The sequence below is a fragment of the Perca flavescens genome, chromosome 1 (genome assembly GCF_004354835.1).
Source record: "Perca flavescens isolate YP-PL-M2 chromosome 1, PFLA_1.0, whole genome shotgun sequence".
NCBI classification, from domain to species: domain Eukaryota; kingdom Metazoa; phylum Chordata; class Actinopteri; order Perciformes; family Percidae; genus Perca; species Perca flavescens.
The window spans coordinates 22408222-22431454 of record NC_041331.1 but is presented as its reverse complement, the minus strand read 5'-3'; the positions used below and the strand labels follow the sequence as shown (position 1 = coordinate 22431454).

At 40.2% G+C, this 23233-nt stretch overlaps 1 protein-coding gene across 1 annotated transcript; it reads left to right on the top strand.

Moving 5' to 3' along the window:
• The first annotated feature begins 688 nt into the window (after nucleotides 1-688).
• On the top strand, nucleotides 689-19034 carry alx4a (ALX homeobox 4a). Its single transcript, XM_028584611.1, has 4 exons — nucleotides 689-1040; nucleotides 12799-13118; nucleotides 17122-17250; nucleotides 18297-19034. The coding sequence occupies exons 1-4, from the start codon at nucleotides 689-691 to the stop codon at nucleotides 18615-18617; spliced, it is 1122 nt and encodes a 373-aa protein (XP_028440412.1). The 3' UTR covers nucleotides 18618-19034.
• Nucleotides 19035-23233: the final 4199 nt, after the last annotated feature.

The window sequence follows — 23233 nt, the reverse complement described above, 5'->3', positions numbered from 1 at the left end:
GTGACAAGTGATAAATAGGACATTAAAAAGCTCTTCTACACTAAATCGCAGTCGCATTCAGAAGCCACAGAGTTGGCTGAAGGAACACAATCGGCTGAGTATGGATGATTTGCCCTTGATGAACCATTGCGAATGAAGCGTGAAATTGTGCCCTCTCCGCCCCAGTGCCATCACTCATAGGCTATATTCATATCCAAATTACATTAATGTCATGTGTTAAGCCCCCCGCCCCTATTTTGCAATTTTTTTTTCTTTTTTTCAGCTAATAAACGACCTAACTCGCTCATGTCATCAGTATAATCACTTGGGAGAGGTCTTGAAGCCAGGAGATCTGGGTCCCATCCTCTGAGGAAAGACGGGTTTGTGTAACTCTGCTCAGACCTGAGGGGGAGTTTGGGGTGTTTGGTCAACGACAGTGGTTCCTGGAAAAGATCTGAATCGTTTTATAACCAAACCCAGCTGCGGTCTGGTGTGCGCTGCAGTATCTGCGTGCGTGTGTGTGTGTGTGTGTGTGTGTGTGTGTGTGTGTGTTTGTGTTTGTGTGTGTTCATCTGTATGAGGTAGAGTAAGAGGAGGGGGTGTCTGCGCTTCCCTTTCCAAAGAGAGAGAGAGAGAGAGAGAGAGAGAGAGAGAGAGAGAGAGAGAGAGAGAAGTTTGGTCTTTTTCTGCCCTTCATTGTTTTTTAGGCATGAACGCCGAGACCTGCATTTCACACAGCGATATGACATCCATGGATTCATATTATAGCCCCTCTGCAGCGCAAGTTAGGGATCACCAGACGGACCACTTTAGGACATTCCCAGCCGCTGACACCAAATACAGCCCCACTGCCTTCCTGCCCAACAAAGGTCAGGCTTACGGAGAAAAGTCCCGGAGCCCCTTCCAGCAGGAGTGCCAGTCATTGGATGCCGCCGCAGCTGGGCAAGGCACTTTCAGCAAATACCACCTCTTCATGCAGAGGTCTTTTTGCAAAACACCCACCGAGGAGGGCAAACTGCACCAGGAGAGCGGACACAACGGAGCGCTCATCCCATGTTATGGTGAGTGGGAAAAAAACCAAACATATTTTAGGATGACTAAGTTACAGGCGTCCACTTGGCAAGGTGATGCGTCCCAAGACAAAACACGAGCCCAGCATTACATTTGTAAAGCGGTTTTCATCATGAAGGCGAGGATTTGTCACGAAAATATGCAGCAGGCATGTTTTACAACAGCTAAAGTCACTTAAATCATGTAATGTCTTCAGTGTTTTTTTCCCTGCAGTTGTGTGTCTGATAGTTACCTATAGGCTACCTGTGCAGATCATTTTAATGTCACCAGCAGCGTCATCGCTCGTTAATCTACATTTGTTCCCACAAAACTCACAGATACTGCGTGAAGTTGTTTGGAAGTTTTGATCGCAATTAATGGCACATGATGCGTAAACTGGCCATCATGGCTGTGACTGAGCGAGAGAGTCGTGCCGTGTTTGATCCTAAATTGTCTCTTTACTGTTTAACTGATACAGTCACACATACATTGGCTGCTACTTTGACGGGTTTGGGGCTTTTAAAAAATCCTCTGTTTGGTTTTCTTCTTCGTGTCTATAAGATGGGAGACCTAGGCTATTTCGTGCGTAAACTGCATCTTTCCAGCAGCAGCTCACAGCACAGCTCTCGACTCGTAACGACAAGGCCCAGCAGTTATGTGCGTAACACAGTTAAGAAGAGGCATAATCTTCCCGACTATCAAATTGTCCCTTTGACCATCAAAATTAAATTAGGGCGCATTTAATGCGATAATCTGCATTACAATCCTTAATAGTGGAGCTGAGTCGGACAATTGAATTAACAGATTTTCAGATGGCACAAATAGTGAGCTCCAAACTGGTAATATTTTCATTGCATTGCTCTGCCTGATTGGCTCCAATTAGATGTAATTGCGTGGGGACGCTACTGTAATTGGTGAATGATGAGGGTGTAAATAAAACTTTGACCCTCGTTAGGCTGGCGGCCACTATGAAACCGAATAAATTCGTGTTTTTTGCATCACAAAAAAACCTTTTCCCCCTAATCAGACACACACACACACACACACACACACACACACATACACACACATGATAAACTATAATTAAAAAAAGTGCAACATCGAGATGTGTTATCTAAAAAGAGGCGTCAAATGCTTTTGGTAAATTAAAACGTAGACAAACTGAATTAAACTGGTTTGTCCTCAACTACATCCCTGCCTGCTCACAAGGAATAAACACACACACACACACACAAATGAAGACTAATATTTGATATCACGACAGTAAAAGTGGACGGTATTTGAACTTGAACAGAATAAAGCGACAGAAATCAGGAGACAAACAAACAAAAAGCTCAAGCCGCTGTGTGTAAATGCTAAAGAGGAACAAGCATCATCATGTCTATGGTTTATTTTGGAGAAAAAGATCAAACACTGACCTTTTTTATTGAATTCTGCAAAAAAAAGCATGTATGCAGCTATAGGTCAAATTTAGTTTTACGCTGTGTTGAAAACAGACGGTCTTTAGTTTTAGTTTTGAGGTTATGTCATTAGAAACATGATGGTCTTGAATAGCCTGAGGACTCTCTCTCTCTCTCTCTCTCTCTCTCTCTCTCTCTCTCTCTCTCTCTCTCTCTCTCTCTCTCTCTCTCTCTCTCTCTCTCTCTCTCTTTCTCTCTTTGGATATAAGGTGTATAAAATGTGTTCTGGATCATCTGAAAATAATCCATTGAACAGTATTGTTGTAAACGAGTAAAGCAAATATCGTCAAAACAATTATTTTGCTAAAGTGGCCTGTGTATGGAAGTTCAAAACCCCATTTTATAACTAGATAAAAACGGTAGATGTAAAAACAGCGAGCGGTGATTACAATAATAATAATAATAATAATAATAATAATAATAATAATAATAATAATAATAATAATAATAATAATAATAATAATAATAATAATAATAATAATAATAATAATAATAATGGACGGCCGACATCTTTTACTTGTCGCTTTTACGCATGAAGCCATCACTGCTTTTTCTTTGATTTACTCGAGCTGCCTGTCCATCTGTATTACACTGAAATGGTTAGTGGAAGTAGTTTAAGGATGTTTTGACAGTTTCTGGAAATCAGCCTGCAGAAAAAAGCCTTTATAGCTCCAAAATGTCAAGAACGGAGATCAGTCTTTTCAAAAGCTCAGCCTTTTTTTTATAATGGCTGTTAAGTTTGTGTTACCTATTAACCTTGACATAGATCCGGTAAATCGAGACGAAATAAAAATGTTATAAGACGTTGTAAATAAACCGCAGTTATTGCGAGTAAACGGCTATTTTAGTCCAAACCATGAAGAAAGACAGCAAGCAAAGGAATTATATTTTTTTAAATATAAAAAACAAACAATCTACTTTTGATTTCTAGTATTTTTAGGTTTTATTTTTAATTATTATTTTACACTCAACCTGGAGATGGCCTATTAGATCGTGTTTGCAGCAGATGCGAATGATGCGATGAGTTCATTTCATTTCCTTTATCGACTTTTTAAAAAAAATTTAATTTTGTGTTAGTTTTTTCCCATGACGGGTTGGACTTTGAGAGTGAAATATATATATATATATATATATATATATATCAGCACAGATTGTCAGGTTCTCTCGCAAACCAGACACCCTTTTCTTTTAACAATACGGAGACTTAAATAAATATAATGACCGGATTTACAGCAAAGGAAGCAGGAAAAAACATCCGGGCGCTTATAGAAAAGAAGAGCTCTGGCATTATTGCGAGTCAGATGTCTAACTTCTCTGTTTGCCTTTATTTCCCATGCTCACGGTGACTCGGCCCTCAGAGATTAACCTAATTTAATTCCTCAGACTTGAAACAGGACAGTTTTTATATTTGTAGAATATATGTTTTTACCACATTATCATATGCATACCTTTTAACATGTGAATTATCTATTATGAGAGAGTCTTTATGATCGAAATTTGTTCCCATTGGTGTCTGTTTTCCTTGTGAATATCAGACAGAAAATTATAGTTAACACATCTTTTTACTGACTTCTATAACACTAACTGGACATAAATTGAAAGCAGCAGTAAAATATGCTGAACTTACCAGCAGAGGATGAGAAAAATGATAAATGATTCCTGATGTGTTTATTGGAAAAATGCTGGTCTATTTTACTCCCTGAGTCATTGCTTTAATCAAACCTGTATTTTACACAAAGGCATGCAGAGGTAATTTCAAGTTGTCAGAGAATGACTTTGTTGTTATTATTTGTGGCTTGATAAATTCAGTCAAAGGTGATGTGACCTGTCTAATAAACATTTACATACATTAGGGTCACTACCAACACAGTTACGTTGTTTCTACTCAACACATTGCCTATCATGTTGTTACATGAAATCAACAAAGCTGCTCTTGACAGCATCATGAAACTAAAAGAAAATGTGTGAGAAGTGGCAGACACTAGTGTGATTTAAAAAAGACTGTTTGTAAGCTTCCTTACAACAACAGTAGAGGTACACGATATCAAAATTACAAAATAAAAAATTTGTGTTTTGACCCTATCATTTTAAAAGTAAAAGTAGGCATTATGCAGAGTATTAGGCCTACTGCATACATATATATACATACATATATATTGGCATTAGCAGCATTTTAATGTTAATATAATAATGGGTAGTTCATAGCACCTCAACATATTTTCTGAGATAATCATATCTTTTGCATGTAAAATCTTAATCTGCAAAGTCATTAGTAAATACAGCAGTCAAATAAATGCCGAAAAGTAAAAAATACAATATTTCTCTCTTTAACAGGGGGTCCGGGACCCCTAGGGGGTCCTCAGAGTCAATGCAGGGGGCCTCCAAATTATTGTTAAAAAATTAAAAAGTCTTAACATGAATCCAAAATATTATTAGCAAATACAGTATAAATCCCAACTGCTAACTGGCCTATAGGTAAGGTAGTCACTAAGGTAGCCATCCACAGATAGTGTTCATCCTAAGGATTCACTGTGACTCATGTATGTATTAAAACATGATTTAAAAAACCATGCTAACAATTATTAAGCTATTTGAATAGGTTAGTATTCTATGCAATAAAAAGGTATGTGTAAAGGCTTTAGGCCTCCCTACACGTTATTGTTGGCCCAGTTTATTTTATACAATATATGTAGTAGGGGGTCCCTGCTCTGTCTTCTCTCTCCGTTTAGGGGTCATTGGCTTAAAACACGTTGAAGACCCCTGCTCTAAAATGTAGATTCAAGTGCAATGGAAATACTTAAGTTAAAGACATAACTTAAGTATACTGGCCACCAAGCAATGTACATTTTACTATAGCAATATATAAATTGTCAAACTGGACTTGTTGATTGAAAAAATAGGGCCCTGAGGACAGGTCAGTTCATAGTCTTAAAGCAGTCACCTACACGTCTTTGTGATCCTCCAGAGGCAACACACTTCCTCTTTTGATGTGTCCGTGTCTTCCCTCAGTGTCTGAGGGCGCTGACCTTTAGCTCGGCTTTCCTGCCCTCGTCTGTTTGGAGAGCAGGACGATTTCCCCTGAATGCACACAGCAGAGAAAATCCATTCAAAACCCCCTATTTAAAACTCTCTGGTGTCAAAGTTGTGCACATCACAACATTTGGAGTCCAGTTTAACATAGTAAACATTTAACCACACCAATGAGACAAAGGATGTTGCTTTGTTGTTGCATGGGTGTTGAATTGTAGGCCTAATTATGGTAGAATCGTGCCATTTATCACTATTTTGTCTTTTACAGCCAATGATTATGCAGGGTAACGACATCTTTGCACCAATAACACACTGCTGGTGTAATTTGAAGACATTAAAGGCTGCAGTTTATTCCGGCTTAAACCATAATTATTTTTTTTTTTTGAGGCAAACTGCTGCCCTGCAAGTGTAAACATTTCACGACAGTTATCTCCAGTAGGACCAACATTCAGGTGTGATTGCAACAGCTTGTGAGATTTTGTCACTATGGTCTCGTGCCTTTTTGTTCCCTCACCATCTTTAACCCAGCACGAACCATTCCAGCCTCTCGTAATGGCCGTCTGCGTAGATTGGTTTGAGCAGGGAGTAATGGGAACCAGCCACGCAACCCAGACAACTGAGGCACACTTCAGCAAGTCAATGACATGAGTGGAGGTGACAAGGACTCAGGATCATTTTACCATTTAGCTTAAAGTTTGGCAGGGCAATTTACATTAGGCTCAGTTTGCATGGCCGAGCAAGAGCAGCAGGGCAAAAAGGCTCATGCAGTCCAGGACTTCCTTTGGTCTCTTTGTCACCGCTTCATGTAAAATGAACAGTGATACACAACCAACTGTGGAGGACTGCATCACATCAGAGATTCTGTTCTTTTTTTTAACCTGTTGTGTGTGTTCGTTATAGTAAGGTGACTTTTTTTTTTTTTTTCTTTACTGTGCTCACTTGCCTTTAAAATTCTATATTATATAGGCTGAATAATTTTTTGTATGTTCTCAACAGTAATTGCCGACCTTTTTGAGGTCATATCTTATAGGTTTTTCAAGGTAAAAACTTGTATAGTCTTACTGCCTAATGTCGTTTTTTTGAGGGGGGAAAAAGGCTTTAATATTAAAGGTAACTCTTAGGTTTTTTTTTTTAAAGTTAAATATTAACTGGCTTGACCACATAAATCAGGATTTCAACTATAACATTTGGATTTAAGGTTTTTCATCAGCAGCAGCTATTTTTGCTTTCTTACTTTTATTATTTTGTAGAATATTTATGTGATACTGACAGCACCTGCTGTTTTTAATATGCAGTTTAATTGCACTGGTAGGCCTATGAAATATACTTTTTTTTTTTTACTTTTTTTGTCTGTCTCAATATAACTTTACAAATCTACTGTATTTCCATGGTTGACAGATAGTCCTTAAACAAATGATCATTCAATATGATTTTGTTGGTGACTGAACAGTTGTACTTCTGCCATTACATACGGTAACTATAATTTCTTATCCATACCTATGAACCTAACACAGTGAGTTGTGATTCCAGTATTGTTGCAGGGCACATTGTTAGGATTGATGTCTTTTGGGGTTTTTGGAAGTTGAATCCTTGGTATAGGAAAAAGTGAGCGTGCAAGTTGTTAAGTGAGTTTCCCAGCAAAGTATTTTTTCATTTTATGTGCGTGCACACAAAAATGTACTCTAGTGAGTTTTTGCCACTCAGATGGAATGTTCTCTTTCGATCAGACAACAAAAACATAGGATGAAGGAAATTCTGCTTTGCTCCAAAGTCTGAGAGAAATATTTGAAAGGGTGGGAGACACAGAGGGGGAGAGAGCGAGGAAGACAAAGAGTGCATAAGAGGTGATTTATCAGTCTTAGACTTTATGGATGTTTTTTTTCACAGTTTGTAAATTTTGCACAGCCTGCTGAGATGGAACACCACTCTACTCAGTCAGCAGAGTTGAATTTCAAAATGATAGCTACCTATGACAGAAGAAAACCTTTTGTGAAAAAAAAAAAAGTTATTTGCTGATGCTTGAGGTTCTGTCTGTGAGTCACATCGACTGTTTCCAAATCACAGCAGTAGGGTCTGAGGCCGTGTGTGTGTGTGTGTGTGTGTGTGTGTGTGTGTGTGTGTGTGTGTGTGTGTTTGTGTGTGTGTGTGTGTGTGTATTGACAAAAAATGTTTTGATGAATGCACCTGACACCACACCAAGCAAGTATAGTGCTAAGCTATTCATAGTCGTGTTATTTGTACTTCCAAAAGAGACAAGGTTGGATTTCAACAACAGAGTCACAGAAATTTTGACTGCATCTTCAGCAATTTTAAGATCCTTTACCTAAAGAGGCTATAGTAGCTATTTTATACTAACAATGTCCATTCATCCATCCATCGTTATCCGCTTATGCGGGGTCGGGTCGCGTGGGCAGCAGCTCCAGCAGGGGACCCCAAACTTCCCTTTCCCAAGCCACATTAGTTGTGCAGCCCACAACATTACTGATTTGGTTTACTCTCCCCAGGGGAGTAGCACAACTTTTTGGACCCTGTATTCTCTATGGGCCCCTCCCCGCATCATGGCTATTCTTTCTAAGTATATTTGTGGGCCCTGTACACTCAGTCCCTGCCCATGCTTTCACTGCTCTCATAATGTTGCTTTCTACCTGCTCATCACCAAACCGCAGACAGACACAAAAGTATTCTCAGCAAATGTACTTAAAGTATCAAAACTAAGAGCACTATTTACCATAGGCAACAGAATGGGCCCTGTCAGTGTTATAACATTATACATTATTCTATTGGATTATTTCTAAAGATACATTGTGTAAGCAGCATTTTAATGTTGTAGCAGATTATAATGAAACTACAGTTAACTAATTTGTATAGGCTAATTTAATCTAAACAAAAGAATCTGTCTTAATTAACTAATCATATGTTTACAATTTTTTTTTTTTTAATTAATTTTACATACAGTCTAGCATCTACAGCTGTCAGATAAACGTAGAGAAGTAAAAAAAGTACAATATTTCTATCTGGAATGTTGTGGAGTAAAGAAATAAAGTAGCTTAAAATTCAAACAATCAAGAACAAGTAGAAGTACCTTAAAATTGTGCAGTACAGTACTTGAGTTAATGTACTTAGTTAAATTCCACCACTGATCTTCAGTTGGCTTGTCATTTGTGATGAGTCTCTTCATGTAGTCATAAAATAACTTGATAGATTTGATGTATTTTTGCCTTGGCTTGATTGTCCAGCATAAGGCGTCAGTGTCTCAGCCAGCCTCTGTCTTTGCAGCCAAGCAAGACTTAAGAGTTATCCACTGTTCAAATCTTCATGTTAAATCCCAATAAATATGTTAAGTCAGTAAAACAAACCCCAGAAACACGTACAAATAAATACTTTGCTCACACATTTCCTTTCCTCTGTTCTCTGCACTTAGTTAGATAAACTGCACTTTCTCTTCCCTTGTCCATCTCTTTTCTCTCTGCCGTTTACATTTCCCTCTGTTTCAAGCATTTCTTTCTTCAGTTTAAACAACATGTTGTTAATCTCTCCCAGTCGCCGTGTGGTGTGTAATTTATAGGGTTTCCTCTTAACACCGCGAGCTGACCTCAGTCATCCCAGTCAATAAAGAGGCAGTGAAGGTGCCCTGTCGCTTTACAGCCAGTTAAATTACACTTTGATGTTGCCCCCTCGTTTTCAACTGTGAATAATAGCTTTCTGACCCACAAGAACATCATTTTGGCACTGATGTCCACACCGGAAGTGCCACACAATGTTAAAAAGTTTTGAATCAATACTTAGTTTTAATGTGATATCAATTCCAACAGTGACATACTATGTTGTGTTACAAGCCAACCGTGGTGTGTGTGCATGTGGAAATTTAGACTTGTATACAAACTCCTGTGTTGTTCTGTAGCCAGGTGGAAAAATTCACATGAGCTAAATTACCGCTCAGCTTGTTCTGAAGCACTTTCTATGTATTTCATTTCTGCACAACTTTCTGTGCCCACCACACAGAGCTGCAGACTCTGCTATCTTCACTGCGACACAGTAATTGGAACAGATGCTGCCCGTTGGATCCACTGGAGTGAAAATAGAACATTCTGTGGTTGCAGCTCCAAACATTTTACATGGCATATTCATCTAAAAAGAAAAAGAAAAAGCCATTTTGGTTGGTCTGCTGTATTATTGTTAAGACATAATATGTGTTAAAGACATGCAGAAGTGCAGGTGTAAGCTGTCTTTTGTGTAATGGAAGAAAAAGCCAGTTGTACTCATGAACATTGAGATAGAGGTTTTGATGCATTGTATGTTTTTCATAGTCACTCCTTTCACAGAAATTATATCCTGACAGGCATTGTTTGCAATAAGACTTTCCTATGTTCTTCATACATATGGTGTTCCCTGCAGGAGGGCCCACTGCCGTTCACCTTGGGCACTGTTGGAGAACCTCAAAGCTACAGCAGATCGTATGGATAACAAGCAGGAGATTGTCACAATATCCCGCTCCTGCCAAAAACCCATCAGTGACATGCGATATAAACAATGGCCTTTGATCAGCGAGAGGCCTCATGATCTCAAACAGCCTGACAGCTCTTGCCTTGTGGGGAATGTGGGTGCCAGCCACAGAAATATGATGAAATAACTAGAGAGTATTTATGCTGGGATAAAACACATTTGCTCCCCTTAAAGCCTAACAGGATGTGTGTTAGTCATGGACAGCGAGGCAATGTTGCGGGCGTTAGAACCTCAGCGACCAAAACAGGGCTCCTCAGCCTATTTGGCAATAGGCTTCTGCATGCTCAGCTCACCTCAGCGAGGCTTCAGCTGGAGTGAAGTAAAACATAGGCAGTGTGCCATTACTAGGCAAAGCCAAAATGTTTTTGTAGCATTGCAAATCAAAAACTATCAAGTACTGGAGACTGGCATCAATTGCTTTCTAAAATTTGTAGTCTACTTCTTTATCTATTTATTGTACAGTGTTGCCTTGGAAAAGAAAAGAGGGTTTAAAAATATATATATATATAGATTGTAAGTGTACAATCTATATATATATATACACACACACACACACACACACACACACACACACACACACACACACACACACACACACACACACACACACACACACACACACTGTTACATTGTGCAAAACAAAAGTGGGCCCTACATACCTGAATAAAATAAAATGTCAGTACAGCAAAATACTGGGTCTCTGCATGCACACCTTAAAAGGGTCAAAAGGGCAAAGCTCCCCAAAAGTTTATCCACAAACAAATATACACCTAAAAGTATGTACAGAGAAGATAGATGGATGTTTGGTACATGCAAACCACGAATCAAACCATCCACAAATAAAACAATGTATTTGTAGTTTTAATCCTTATCTAATCCGACAACCTTTTGACCTTTTCAAACATCCTTGTGTCTACATCTTGGTACTATAGGACTATAGGATAAATGATGAATTATAATTCATCATTTATCCTATTAAGACTTGCACCATTGACAAAAGACGCACTTGAAAAATAACCTAATAACTTTTGTGCATGTGTCTTTGAGAAAGCTTGGAGGGAGTGTCTATGACAAGATATCCATTCACCTCACCTTGCAGCACATTGCCCAACATGGTTGTATGTATTTGTGTGTGTGTGTGCGTGTGTGTGTGTGTGTGTGTGTGTGTGTGTGTGTGTGTGTGTGTGTGTGTGTGTGTGTGTATATGTGGTCTTCTGTGCTGACTGAGTGCTAATAATTGCACTCACAGCTCACATGAACGCACACACCTCCTGGTTCTAACCTGACAAATGTTTGGATGGGCAGATGAGCAGAGACGTCCTCGATCCTGAAAATAGCTTCACCCCAGATGGTATCAAAGGAGCAGAAATGTGCAGAGCTGTAAGTCGCCACTAGACTGAGCCAGAGAGAAAGAGAAAGGGCTCACAGGCCTCATTAAGCAGCCCAAAACAAAACATTTTCAGCCATTACATCCTCCTCGATGTGGATGTGTATTAGTCCAGTGATGTGTGTATAAACTGGATAGTTCAGCAGCAGGGCGAAAAGAGCCGCCAGCTTCAACAAGAACACTGGCAGAGACACAACTGTGGAAATTTATGATCAGAGAGCTGCCTGAGGTTTTACACTTAAAGCTGCAGTCGTGAAGAAAGCAAGTGTGTGTGTGAACGAGAGAGAAAAAGAGAGCACAAAGATGGGGCTTTCTCTTTTATTGCATGGCTAGAAATTACTCCCCGGCAAATTAATTGCAGTCAGACAGTCTTGCTTTCAGGTGTGTGTGTGAGTGTGTGTGTGTGTGTGTGTTTGTGTGTGTGTGTGTGTGTGTGTGCGCGTGCGTGCTTGCGTGCTTGCGTGCATGCGTGCGTGTCTTTGAGCAGAGGGTGTGGGTGGTTGGGGATGGTACGCAGTAAAAAAGCTGAAACTTTCTGTCTCAAACTTCAGTCAGTTCAGTCTCAAAGTTTGGAACAGGGTGTCTCTTCCCCAGCACATCACAGAATGATCTACGAACTACAACTGGATCCCGTAAGCAGCCAGTGATCCAGGCCATCCATTACACAGGCAGATATAGACAAACAAATAAATCAATACCGCGCGCCAACAGATTTCACAACTGTCACAGAATTTCCTCACAAAGAGCGAGAAATTCCTTTGTTCCACCCTCAGACCCCATGAATTACTACGGCGATCCCACAAATAAATCACGAGTTATAAATACTATATACTGCCAGAGACATGTGACTGAATATTACACTTGAGTAGGAAAGAGGCTCAATAAAAAGTGTTTAAAATATATCTAATTTGTGAGAAAAAGGTGAAAAGACCACAATGTAAATATAATATTCCAATAGCAGTCACAAAAGCAGCTGTATTTTCGAGATGTGCTAAAACACAAGTTTTTTAGTGACAAAATGTTACATTATGGATTGAAAGTATTGCAAAAAGCCAGTTTCAATATTGTGAGTGAAGCATCAAAACGAAGCAGTCGAGGATCTTTGAAGTCTCAATATTAACAGCTTTCCTTGCATACTTTATTGTTTTATTCATCTGAAGAATCTGCACACATGGCTCAGATCAGTTGACTCTGCATTGCAGCCTAAATCTTGAAGGATAGCAGCAGAACATAACATGTTCATCTTTATTTTCACGTTCATCTTCAGTTAAAGGGTAACACATTCACAAACATGTGTTTTGACTTTATTCTTTCAATCCTAATAAAATCATAAAAAATAAAAAAAAACACAACTCTTTTAACAGTTCTCATCTCGTCCTGTCTCTGCAGTTAAAGACAGTTCAGGTCTGACAGATTCTGACTTGGCCCAGGACACCGACCCACCCAGCATGGATACCAGCTACCTGTCTGTGAAGGATCAGGGTGTGAAGGCAGCCTCTGATAGACCACCAGGCACAGACTTGTCAAGCCCTCTGGACAAGGGTGATGGCGGCGAAAGCAACAAGGGCAAAAAAAGGCGCAACCGCACAACCTTTACAAGCTACCAGCTGGAAGAGCTGGAGAAGGTTTTCCAGAAGACACACTATCCCGATGTTTACGCCCGGGAGCAGCTGGCACTGAGGACTGACCTGACTGAAGCCCGTGTGCAGGTAATACAAGCACTCAACAACTGTGTTTTGGGGAATCTCATATGCAGCTATATAGGTAAAAAAATTACGTTCACAAGAACATGCCTGTCTTTCTATCAATAAGAGATATTAGTCACAGCAGAACAGAGGATGTTTTAACAACACAACCTCATGAATCCTTCAACATCTGCAGCTCTGCAGAGATAACGTCACTCACAGAACAACACAAGAGCTTTATCTGGTAATGTGGGAGTCGAGGGGAGAGAGAGTGGGGGAGTGGGAGCTAACAGAGGCCAGGGGGCCCATGGGGCTGAGGTTGGAGCTGCCTGGGCCTCATTTGTGCAGTTAAGGAGAGCAGACTTTCATCAGCATACGAGGAGATTTGTTTGACTGTGCTGTGTGTCGATGGGATCGCCTGAGTGGCCATTTTCTTTGTACCTCAGCTGTTTTGGTTTCTTGAATTTGCGAAGTTCAGTTCTACTAGTATTAGTCGAGCCTGACGTGCACAGCACCTCCCTGACTGAAAGCCTTCTAGTGACCTTCTGTCCTGATTTACATACAATCCTGTCGTGACTGCTGTAATGCATTCCAACACTGTTGAACGGAGAAAGAGACCTCCACCATTTATGTTCATGTGTGTGGTGTATGCGTGTGTTTATGTGTGCATGTACGTGTGCACCACCATGGACTTCCAAATCCCCTGAATTTTCTGTGTTTGTCTTTCATTAACATCCTGTTCAGACAGGAATGTGTCCCCGCTGTGGTGCTCAGGGTAGGTGTGAAACCCTTCCCATGAGCTTTGAGCAACTTAGTGATGGATATTTCAAGTCATATCTGAATTTCGAGCAATTTTTAGAAATATGACACATTCCAGTCTATGCTCAAACTAATGCAAAGATGTGGCCGGGTTGGTTCAGTGGTAGCGCACATATATTTAGAGGTTTATGCCTCGACACAGAGATCCAGGGTTCGACTCCAACCTGTGACGATTTCCTGCATGTCTTCCCCCTCTCTCTCCCCTTTCTCACCTGTCCTGTCCATTAAAGGTGGAAAAGCCCAAAAAAATAAATAATAAAGATACAATATTTTGGCTACATTTTTGTCGTGTGCCAGTGCCATACATGGGATGAAATAAGAGATAGATCGATTGAAAGCAATCTTTTACATGATTAGCTGGAACAGTGACCCGAAAAGCTTTGCAGTGAAACACAGGAAGTCTGTGCAGCCGGAGGGTTATAACTCAACCCTGAGGCTCTGAAGGTATGCCGCTCTGCTCTGCTGCTCATACTATCACAGACCTGCCTGCTTCAGATGGATGCAGCTTTACAGCCCTCGGCTCTCCCAGCGGCCCTCTTAAACACTCAAGTTAAAAAAAGATAAAAGACACGAGTTGCCTAGTCAGTCAAAGACCAGGGCTCTGTACTCTATTCAAGTCATTCACACGCAAAAGGACTCACAGCTCATGAATTCTGGGTCTGGAGTGAAAGAAATGTTCAGAAAAAAACTTTACTGCTCCTGAAAAGTTGATTTTTTTTTTTTTTAAAGAAGTTTGGCAGTAATAATTCTCAATTCTCATTGTCTGATGGTGCTCACGCAAAAAAATCAAGGGACGTTCAGTTGAAAAACATTAGGGTCTGGACTTGTTTGCTTTTTCAGTCTCTGGGTTTCAAAGGGAGAAAGTAAGTTCAGATCAGAGTCATATGCACTACAGATACATGGGAAGGTCAGGGGTCAAGGGTTGGGGTTTCAACAACATCACATTTCTCAGATTTGCCATTCTGTTAGCCCAGAGAGCCCAGAGAGCTCAGAGAGCCGAGATAGCATCTGACATGTGGAGTTCACCGGGCAAACACAGGTGTCCATATGAGTTTATAGATCCAAAGAGTTAACGGAAGATGAAACGGCAGGAATCAAAACCAATTAGGAAGGAGATGATGGTTTCTTCAAATAGGGGGTTAGTCCAACACATAAGCTAGGAGTCAATAAGAAGAAGAGTGAGGAATCATGACAAAGACCATTTAAAAAAAAAAACTGAATAAAATGCTTTGATATACTACTATTCTACTTTATGTTAGGCTTCCAAAAACCATTTGTCAGATTTAGGAATTAAATTAGTTGATTAATTGATCAATCAACGAACAGGATAGCAATCAGCTACTATTTTGATAATCAATTAATCATCTAAGTCATTTTACAAGCAAGAATGCCAAATAGTCCCTCAGCTTCTTAATTGTGAGGATTTGCTGCTTTTATCTGTGATACTAAACAGAACATTTTACCATTTTAAACTGTTAGTTGAACAAAACAAGAAATATTAAGACGTAACTTGAGCTTTTGGAAATTCTCATGGCCATGGGTTGGTACAATTAATCAATTAATCAAAAAAATAATCGTCAATTGAATCAGTAATTGAAACAATTGTTAGTTTCAGCCCTAGTCAGATTGCAGTTCAAATTTAAATTGCACCATATATATCTGCTTGTATCACTCCACTTGTGTCCTGCACTTACCTTTAACTGACATGGGAAATAAGAAATTATGTGGTAGAGGATTCCGGGGAAAATAGAACAAACTTTTCAAACATTTAATGAACAGCAACACTGGTCAGAGGTGTTTCCATGATATTATTAGTGCTTTGGGGGTGTTGGAAAACCGAAGCCAGGCTCAGCCTTGGATTTCTTTTTACTTTGGTATGGAAGCTGACATGAGTGACAGCAGAGGCGGGTTATCAATCCTCTGAGCCGGTCTCTCACTTCAAAGTGTTTTCAGCCCCATACAGCTCTCCTGCTGGGGCCAGTTTGGCATTTCTCTGCTCTTTCTCTCTGGGGCTGTAACATAAATAAAGCCTCATTGAAAGTCCACTAGCTACTTAAGCTGTCATGGTCTTTACCAATTACTGTCACAACGCAGTGTGTGCAACACAAAAATATGTTCTCCCTGTATAATAGCCAACAGACTCGGCCTAATGCAGACAGTGAGCAGATGAGATCTGTTAGTAACACATTTTATTGTATAATAATCATGGAGCAACATTTATTTAGAGCATTTATTCCTGAGTGACAGTGAAGAGGAAGATGAATTTGTAAAGGAGAGAAAGATTCTGTCCTCTCTGTGCTTCTTTAATTTACGAGGAGACAGCATCTCTAAGCCAGGAGCTCTCGACCTCAGGAAATTAAAAAGGAAAATGCAAACAAATCCCAGTTCTAATCTCATCTCATTTTTCAAGTTACCATATTGCCTCCTTAGATTTAAGAGCAAAGAGTGAATACGTGAAATAAGAAAAAGCATATCAGGGATAAGTCAAATATCTGTGCGATAATCAGTCCAGTTAGGGAGTAACAATCTGACAGAAGCATTGTATAACAATCCTTTACATTTTGACATTTGAAGAAAAACATGTCAGGTTTAAAGCCCATCAGAGAATATTTAGATCACTTCCACACACTCTGATGGTAATTCAAACTCAATAACGCTTTCAATAAACAAGTGTCAGATTTACTGTAGATGTCAAAGATGATTATAGGAAACATTAGTCATGAGAAAAAGCACCGCTATGTCAGACAACAAATAGGCAAAGGTGAGAGGGACGAGATCTGTTTACATTTTGTTTTAAAGTACCTCAGTGAAGTGAAGGCTGCAGCACACTGTTTACAAAGGCTATTACCCCCCTTTTTTCCTTTACAATCCCCAGTTTCTTTACTCCTTCAGCTCAGCCTACACAGACTTAAGCTTGAGGTGCTGCAGATATCATGTTGCATATTTAGCCTTTCAGTTCTGCGTGGGATCATTTTAAAGGGAAACTTAGATTTGTATCTATAGAAAAGTATTTCTTTCAGATTTGGGGGAAACTTTCTGTTAAAGAGTGTAAGGCACTACACTCCTTCTTCCCTTTTTTTAAACCTCAACTTGACCAAAGACCAAGGCTGGATGCTTAGATGAAAGTAAAGATCCCTTGTTCTCTTAGACAAAAAACCCGCTAACGATCCTGCCAGTTTTATGACATTCAGACATTTTCTTTCTGCAGGTGTGGTTTCAGAACCGAAGAGCAAAATGGAGGAAACGGGAGCGTTTTGGTCAGATGCAGCAGGTCAGAACACATTTCTCAACAGCTTACGAGCTGCCTCTTCTGACGCGTCCTGAGAACTACGCACAGGTACAGAATGAGTACTTCAATGTAGGTTTGACATAGTTTAGCCCATTAAGTCGAAATCATAAATTTGGAGACAAAGTCTTCTACAGTTTTTACATTTTTACTTTGATTTCTGTCTTCCCAATTTCAGTCATTTCTACTTGCAGACTGGAAACTTGCTTACTTAAGTTCATGACACAACATTTTAATAGCCTTGAGTTATGTGTAGTAAAGCACACTATAAGATATAAAACAAAAATTATGACATTTTGGGAAATCAACTTTCTGGCTGAGAGTTACTTGAGAAGATCAATGTGTGCACTCTAAATAGCAATAGTCAGCAGGCAGTTAGCTTAGCATAAAGACCGAAAACAGGGGGAAACAGCTAGCCTGGTTCTGTCCAAAAGTAACAAAATCTGCCTATGATTACCTCTAAAGCTCACTAATTAACAAGTTATACCTTGTAAAAAGTGTAAAAAAGACTATTTGTGTTTTTTCTGAAGTTACGCGCTGAAACTATTTTTCAGCCGTGCACAACAAGTTCCTGGAGTCTTTGCTGGTTGCCTGACAACTGTCATTTAACTCTCACGAAGAAACCGAATAACCGTATATCCCAAAAGTCGAACCTGTCCTTAATATTTCTTGTTTTCTTATTGTTTGCCTTTCGTGTTGGATTTTCCAACAACTTATATAACTATCACTAATATGCAAATACTTTACGCCAGCTGTTTTTGAATGCACCAATAAGGAAGGTTTTTGTTTCTGCTCATAACCGTTACTAATATATAAACGTTAAATTAAATTATAACGTTAATAATGTAACTAGGACAAAAACATTAAGGTGAGTAAATGCTCACTGGCATGGATTGTCCATCTAAAGCAAGACTCCACTCGTATTTTCCTTCCTACAGAAACCAAATAGAGGCAGGAAATCAATAAAAAAATATGGGTTATTGCCTATAGTAATATAGATTATACATAAATTGTAGTTAATGGGCTAAACACTCAGTGGAATTGATGCCACAGTTCTGTCACTCTTTAACAATGTTCATTTCTTATCAATATTTCAGATTCAGAACCCCTCTTGGATCGGTGGCAGCAGCGCAGCATCTCCTGTGCCGGGCTGCGTTGTGCCCTGCGATACTGTGACCCCCTGTATGACACCTCACCCCCACTCTGCCAGCGGGATGTCTGATTTTCTGGGAATGCCGAGTCCCGGAGGTCATGTGGGACAGGCTCACATGGGCAGCCTGTTTGGAGGGCCTCATGGTATGGCTACAGGCATCAACACGTACGATCTAAACATGGACCCTGATCGCAAGTCCTCCAGTATCGCCGCTTTGCGCATGAAAGCCAAAGAGCACAGTGCAGCCATATCTTGGGCCACATGATGTGCTGATACCTGCAGGATGGGGGACCTTGTCGACCCCTGAGATGTCTACCCAAACCCAGCATGGGGTGAGGGGGCACTATAATCGAAAACTCTAAAAGGCAACAGTGACTACCTTCATAAATGTTGCAATAAAATAATTATTCAAATACAAGGATGGGCGAAGATTACTGCAAGAGAGAACAAGATTTGGCAAGATAAGTGGCGTGGCACTGCCATGTTTCTCAACCCCTCTGGTGGAAAAAAGCAACCACAGTGTGTGGAAAGCCTGGTGGGAGGGGATGCTGTACTGTATAACAGGAGTTGTATTGTAGTTCAGATGATGATGGCTAAGGAAAATAATTTCACATAAATCCATGCACTTATTTGCTAAAATACAGGAAATTGTGTTTGTACAGTGCTCTCTTTTCAGGTGCTGTTTTATTCTTACCTTATTATTTAAATTGTGAGTGCTATTGTTTTGTTTTTTTTCTTCCTCCAGTCATTTAGTTACTGGTTTTGTTTTGAAAAATAGTTCAGCAAGCATCCTTAAAAAAACTGAAATTATAATTTCGCTGTTTTATGAAATGTTCACATTATTCTAAGGCAATCTTTATCAGCATTAGCACATGCAGAAGTGTGTAACTTCAGTCACACTGTATGATAGTGCTACAGAAAACTTTCTATATCCAGCATATCTGTCACATTATGAAGCTTCTCAGATTCAATGCAAACATTTCAGTTATTAAAACAATGTGGAAGTGGCTCCAGCCTTGAGCATTTAAAAGTCAAAAAGATGAAATTTGGTTTGTTTTAGTGTGGTCAGGGTGAGAGATCCACCTGCCGCACTGACTCAGCCTGCTGATGGCCAGAGAAAGGAAGGGATGGAGGAGGAAGTGGTGTGTGGGAGAATGAGAGGGGCACAGCAGGCCTGCTGCTCTCAGGGCTGAAGAGCCTGGGAGCGCCAGCCTCCAAACAGAGCCAGCTCTGTTTTCAGGAGTTCTAAGTGGACATGACTGCCCTTGCATTTCCAGTCTCAGGAGTTTCAGAGAGAGAAGTGCCTACTAGTCAGTCATTCTGCCAGAAATAACACCGAAACCAGCAGCAGCCACCTTTAAACCAGAGGAGGCTGAGGGAGATTACACAGAGTGTGTTGACACTTTTTAACACTAAAAGTCCAACAGGTAATGATCATGAAGCAGTTCTGGCATAAGCATTATTGTATTTCTTCTCTTTTTTGTCTTTATTTCTGTCAAATCAAAACAAAGGAAGCCATCGACCAGATTAGTGCAGTTGCCTCGATCGTCTTCAGTAAGATTTTGACTACAGTCAGTTGGATGTTGCACCTTGGACGACTCAGCACAGGCTTGAGTATTAAAAATCCGCTTCATCCCCCATCTTAAGACACCCTAAAGTCATATTTTATCACACAAAAAACATGCTTCTGTTCATCACATATACATCTAACATTTCTCTAAATAATGTTGGGTGACGATATTCAATTTTAGCGAGTGAGGCAACAGAAAGAGGCAAGAGGATTTCTATGGAAATTAGCTGAGGTAGAAGCAAAGCCTCCTCATCAACCAGGCACAGTGGGCAACTGACCCAAGGCCCCAAACTCTCAGATTCACTGTCAATTGCTTTTTTGGTAATTTGATTACTTGCTAATTTGTTTGTGATTTTGCATCGCCAACGTGCAATAACAACAGGGTCCCACATTATTATTTACTGTAATCTTGTGGCCTTATCTTGTAAAGGAGCCGTGTATCAAAATCTAGTTCTAAAATTTTGATTATTTTTTTAATTTATATTATTTTAAAAGTGGTGTATAATGCTAAATAATAAAGAGGTGTTTAATCAAATAACTGTACAACAATCTAATTGGCATACAGAAACCCTGTGACCAGGTAGTCTGTGAAGGTTCTTTGTCATTCAGGTCACAGTTATCCAAGGATGGGTTAAAACCAAGAGCAACTGGACTTTGGAGGTCCTTCGAAGACGTTTCGCCTCTTATGAGAGACGAAACATTTTTGAAGCACCTTTAACAAAGTCCAGTTGCTATTGATTTTAACCCTTCCTTGGATAACTGGGATCAGGTAGTGTTCCAGTATAGGTGTACTGGTTGGCTGCTCTTAAGTGGGGTGTTTGCACTGTCCTTTAGGAGAACTTGGAGGCAACATGGGCCCGACAGATATAGTTAACCTCAAACAGGTTTATCTGGCCATGGTAGATGTGTAAAAAATGTGTAGAGTAGCAGAAGAATCAATGAGAGTCATTGTGTCAGGTAGTGTCCCAAAGTGTCAGTATGGAAAATGCAAGTGTGAAGTTTGAGCCCAACCTCATTAGTTTTTTTTGGCATGATATGTGAGCAGGACCTGTTTTAGTAAAACCACTGTGTCAGGATAAAGCACCGTAGAAAATCGTGTTCCCTGTCTCCACTCTGGTTACAGCCTTTACTCCCTGTTTACTTCTATCTCGGCTTGGAACAATATGTCTTTGTTTGTTTGTGTCTGTCTGTGGAAAGAAAAGAGGAGGGGGCCAGCCAGAGAGGAGCCCCATATCTAGGAGCCTAAATCATATCCATATCATTCAAATAATAAAATCATAAACCTTGCTTTTCCCCTGGCCTCATCCAGTGACAGAAATAGCAGATGAGGTTATGCTCCTTTGTTAGAAAGGCCTGATTTAAGCAAAACAAAGGGTTTCAAGCAAACCTGATACCTTGTAGTCACCTTCAGGCCAAGCAACCATAGCTAATTCTCTAAACTGAACCACATTCAACGTCCATCTGGGCAGGTAAAAGAAGTGGGGTGCAGGCTATAATCTGTCAGCATAACAGCTCACCCAAGAATCCCAGAAATGACATGCAGTACTACTCTCCAACCCAGAGCCAAGGTATATGCATAATCCTGACTATAGCGTACATATCTCGGAGAGGGTGTCCTTGCAAATGTGGACATAGGGCCCCCTTTGCTCTAGCTGTGGGGTTGGACGGAGGGCGAGCCGCGAGGGCGTCTGCTGTGTTCCGGTGTTCTGGGAAAAGGACAGTGCACACAGCTGCGCTCAGGGGGTAAATGCAAAACAAACATGCCTCACACATGCTTCCCCCTCAGCTGTCATGGCTCTGCTTTCAAAGATTCTCCCCCCTCCTTAATACACACATACACACTGCTCTGTGCCTCTCCCTTTGCTCACTTCCACCATGTCCACTGGCTCAAAGCTGCAGCCCCTCTTTCGCAGGGTCCGAGGCACAGCCGCACGTCCAAGCCGGGAAGGCTTTTTAATTAACACTGAGCCATGTGGAGGCTGTGGACTGCAGTATTGTGTGTCAGGATAGACAGGGCCGTCTGTCTTCTGGTTGGTTTAATGTAGACCGTTTCTCTGCACAGTGCGCACAGACATACTGGCATTCAGTAGCTCAGGTTTACACAATACATACTCACTGGTTTCCCTCTTCTGTGTATTTAAGCTGCATTATTCTTGGACTGAAACATCTCCAGTGATGTCATCCTCTACTAGGAGCCACAGACACTCTTGATCTACTTCTAATTACATAAGGACTGTTAATGCGAGATTACATTAAAAGCCTCTCCCTCCTGTATGCTGCATAACTACATCCCTGAGTGATGAAATCATCCAATTTTCTCATTTTCTAATACTACTGAAGTCAGGCAATCAGTATAGGAGTAAATATATGATAACTATGTGTGCCGTTGTGTGCATGCAAAATGGATTGGAATGAGGTGTTGTAAACTCTTGGAAACGTTACTTAATTAGATGTTATGTTTTATTTTGTGAGAATGTTTATTGAATATTTGAGTGTATCACTTTTTTTCATTTGGTGTTAAAATTGTATTTCCAGAGTTGTTTGAACATTACTTTCCTCTTGATATGTAATTCTTAAGAGTTTCAAAGTTGTTGTTTTTCTCCAAGTTTTTGTGGCTTTAAGCTGTCTTTTGAAATGAGTGTATGAATTTACTCATGCTTGTGTTCTTTTTTGTGAGTGATTAAAGTACAATAAGTTATTGCACTTCTATTCAGAATCAGTATGTCATTCCATTTGTTATAAAAAGTACTGCATGCTTGACAAGGTAAAAAACAACAAAGACAGTATATACAGGGTAGACAGTAATGCTGGTTCCCTCTAGCTGTTACCCCGACAGTACAGAAAAATATCAAGATAACCATTTTCCTCTTAGTAATAAAAATCACTCAAGTCACTCAGTTCACAGAAAAGGCTTTCAAGTCATCAGCTAAAGATACTGGTTGGCCACAACTTGTGAATAAGTTGCCTGCTGTTGTTAAAAAACCAATGAATATGCAGTGTCTTATTGCATTGCACCACTTTGCCAAAATATTGTGTCATCATTTAGTCACATACTGAAATCCCCATGCATTTCAGTCTGTTTGAAGGGACACGAGTGCTGAAATGAGATCGCACAACCCGCAAGAGTATCACAGTAATTGAAGTTGACAAAAATATGAACTGCGCCCTTGTGAACTGCTGACATTGAACAGTGTGGATTAGGCAGCGTATATTAACAACAGGTGACGGGCTGCAGAGAACAGTGGATCGTCCGTGTCTCTCTCTCACACACACACACACACACACACACACACACACACACACACACACAC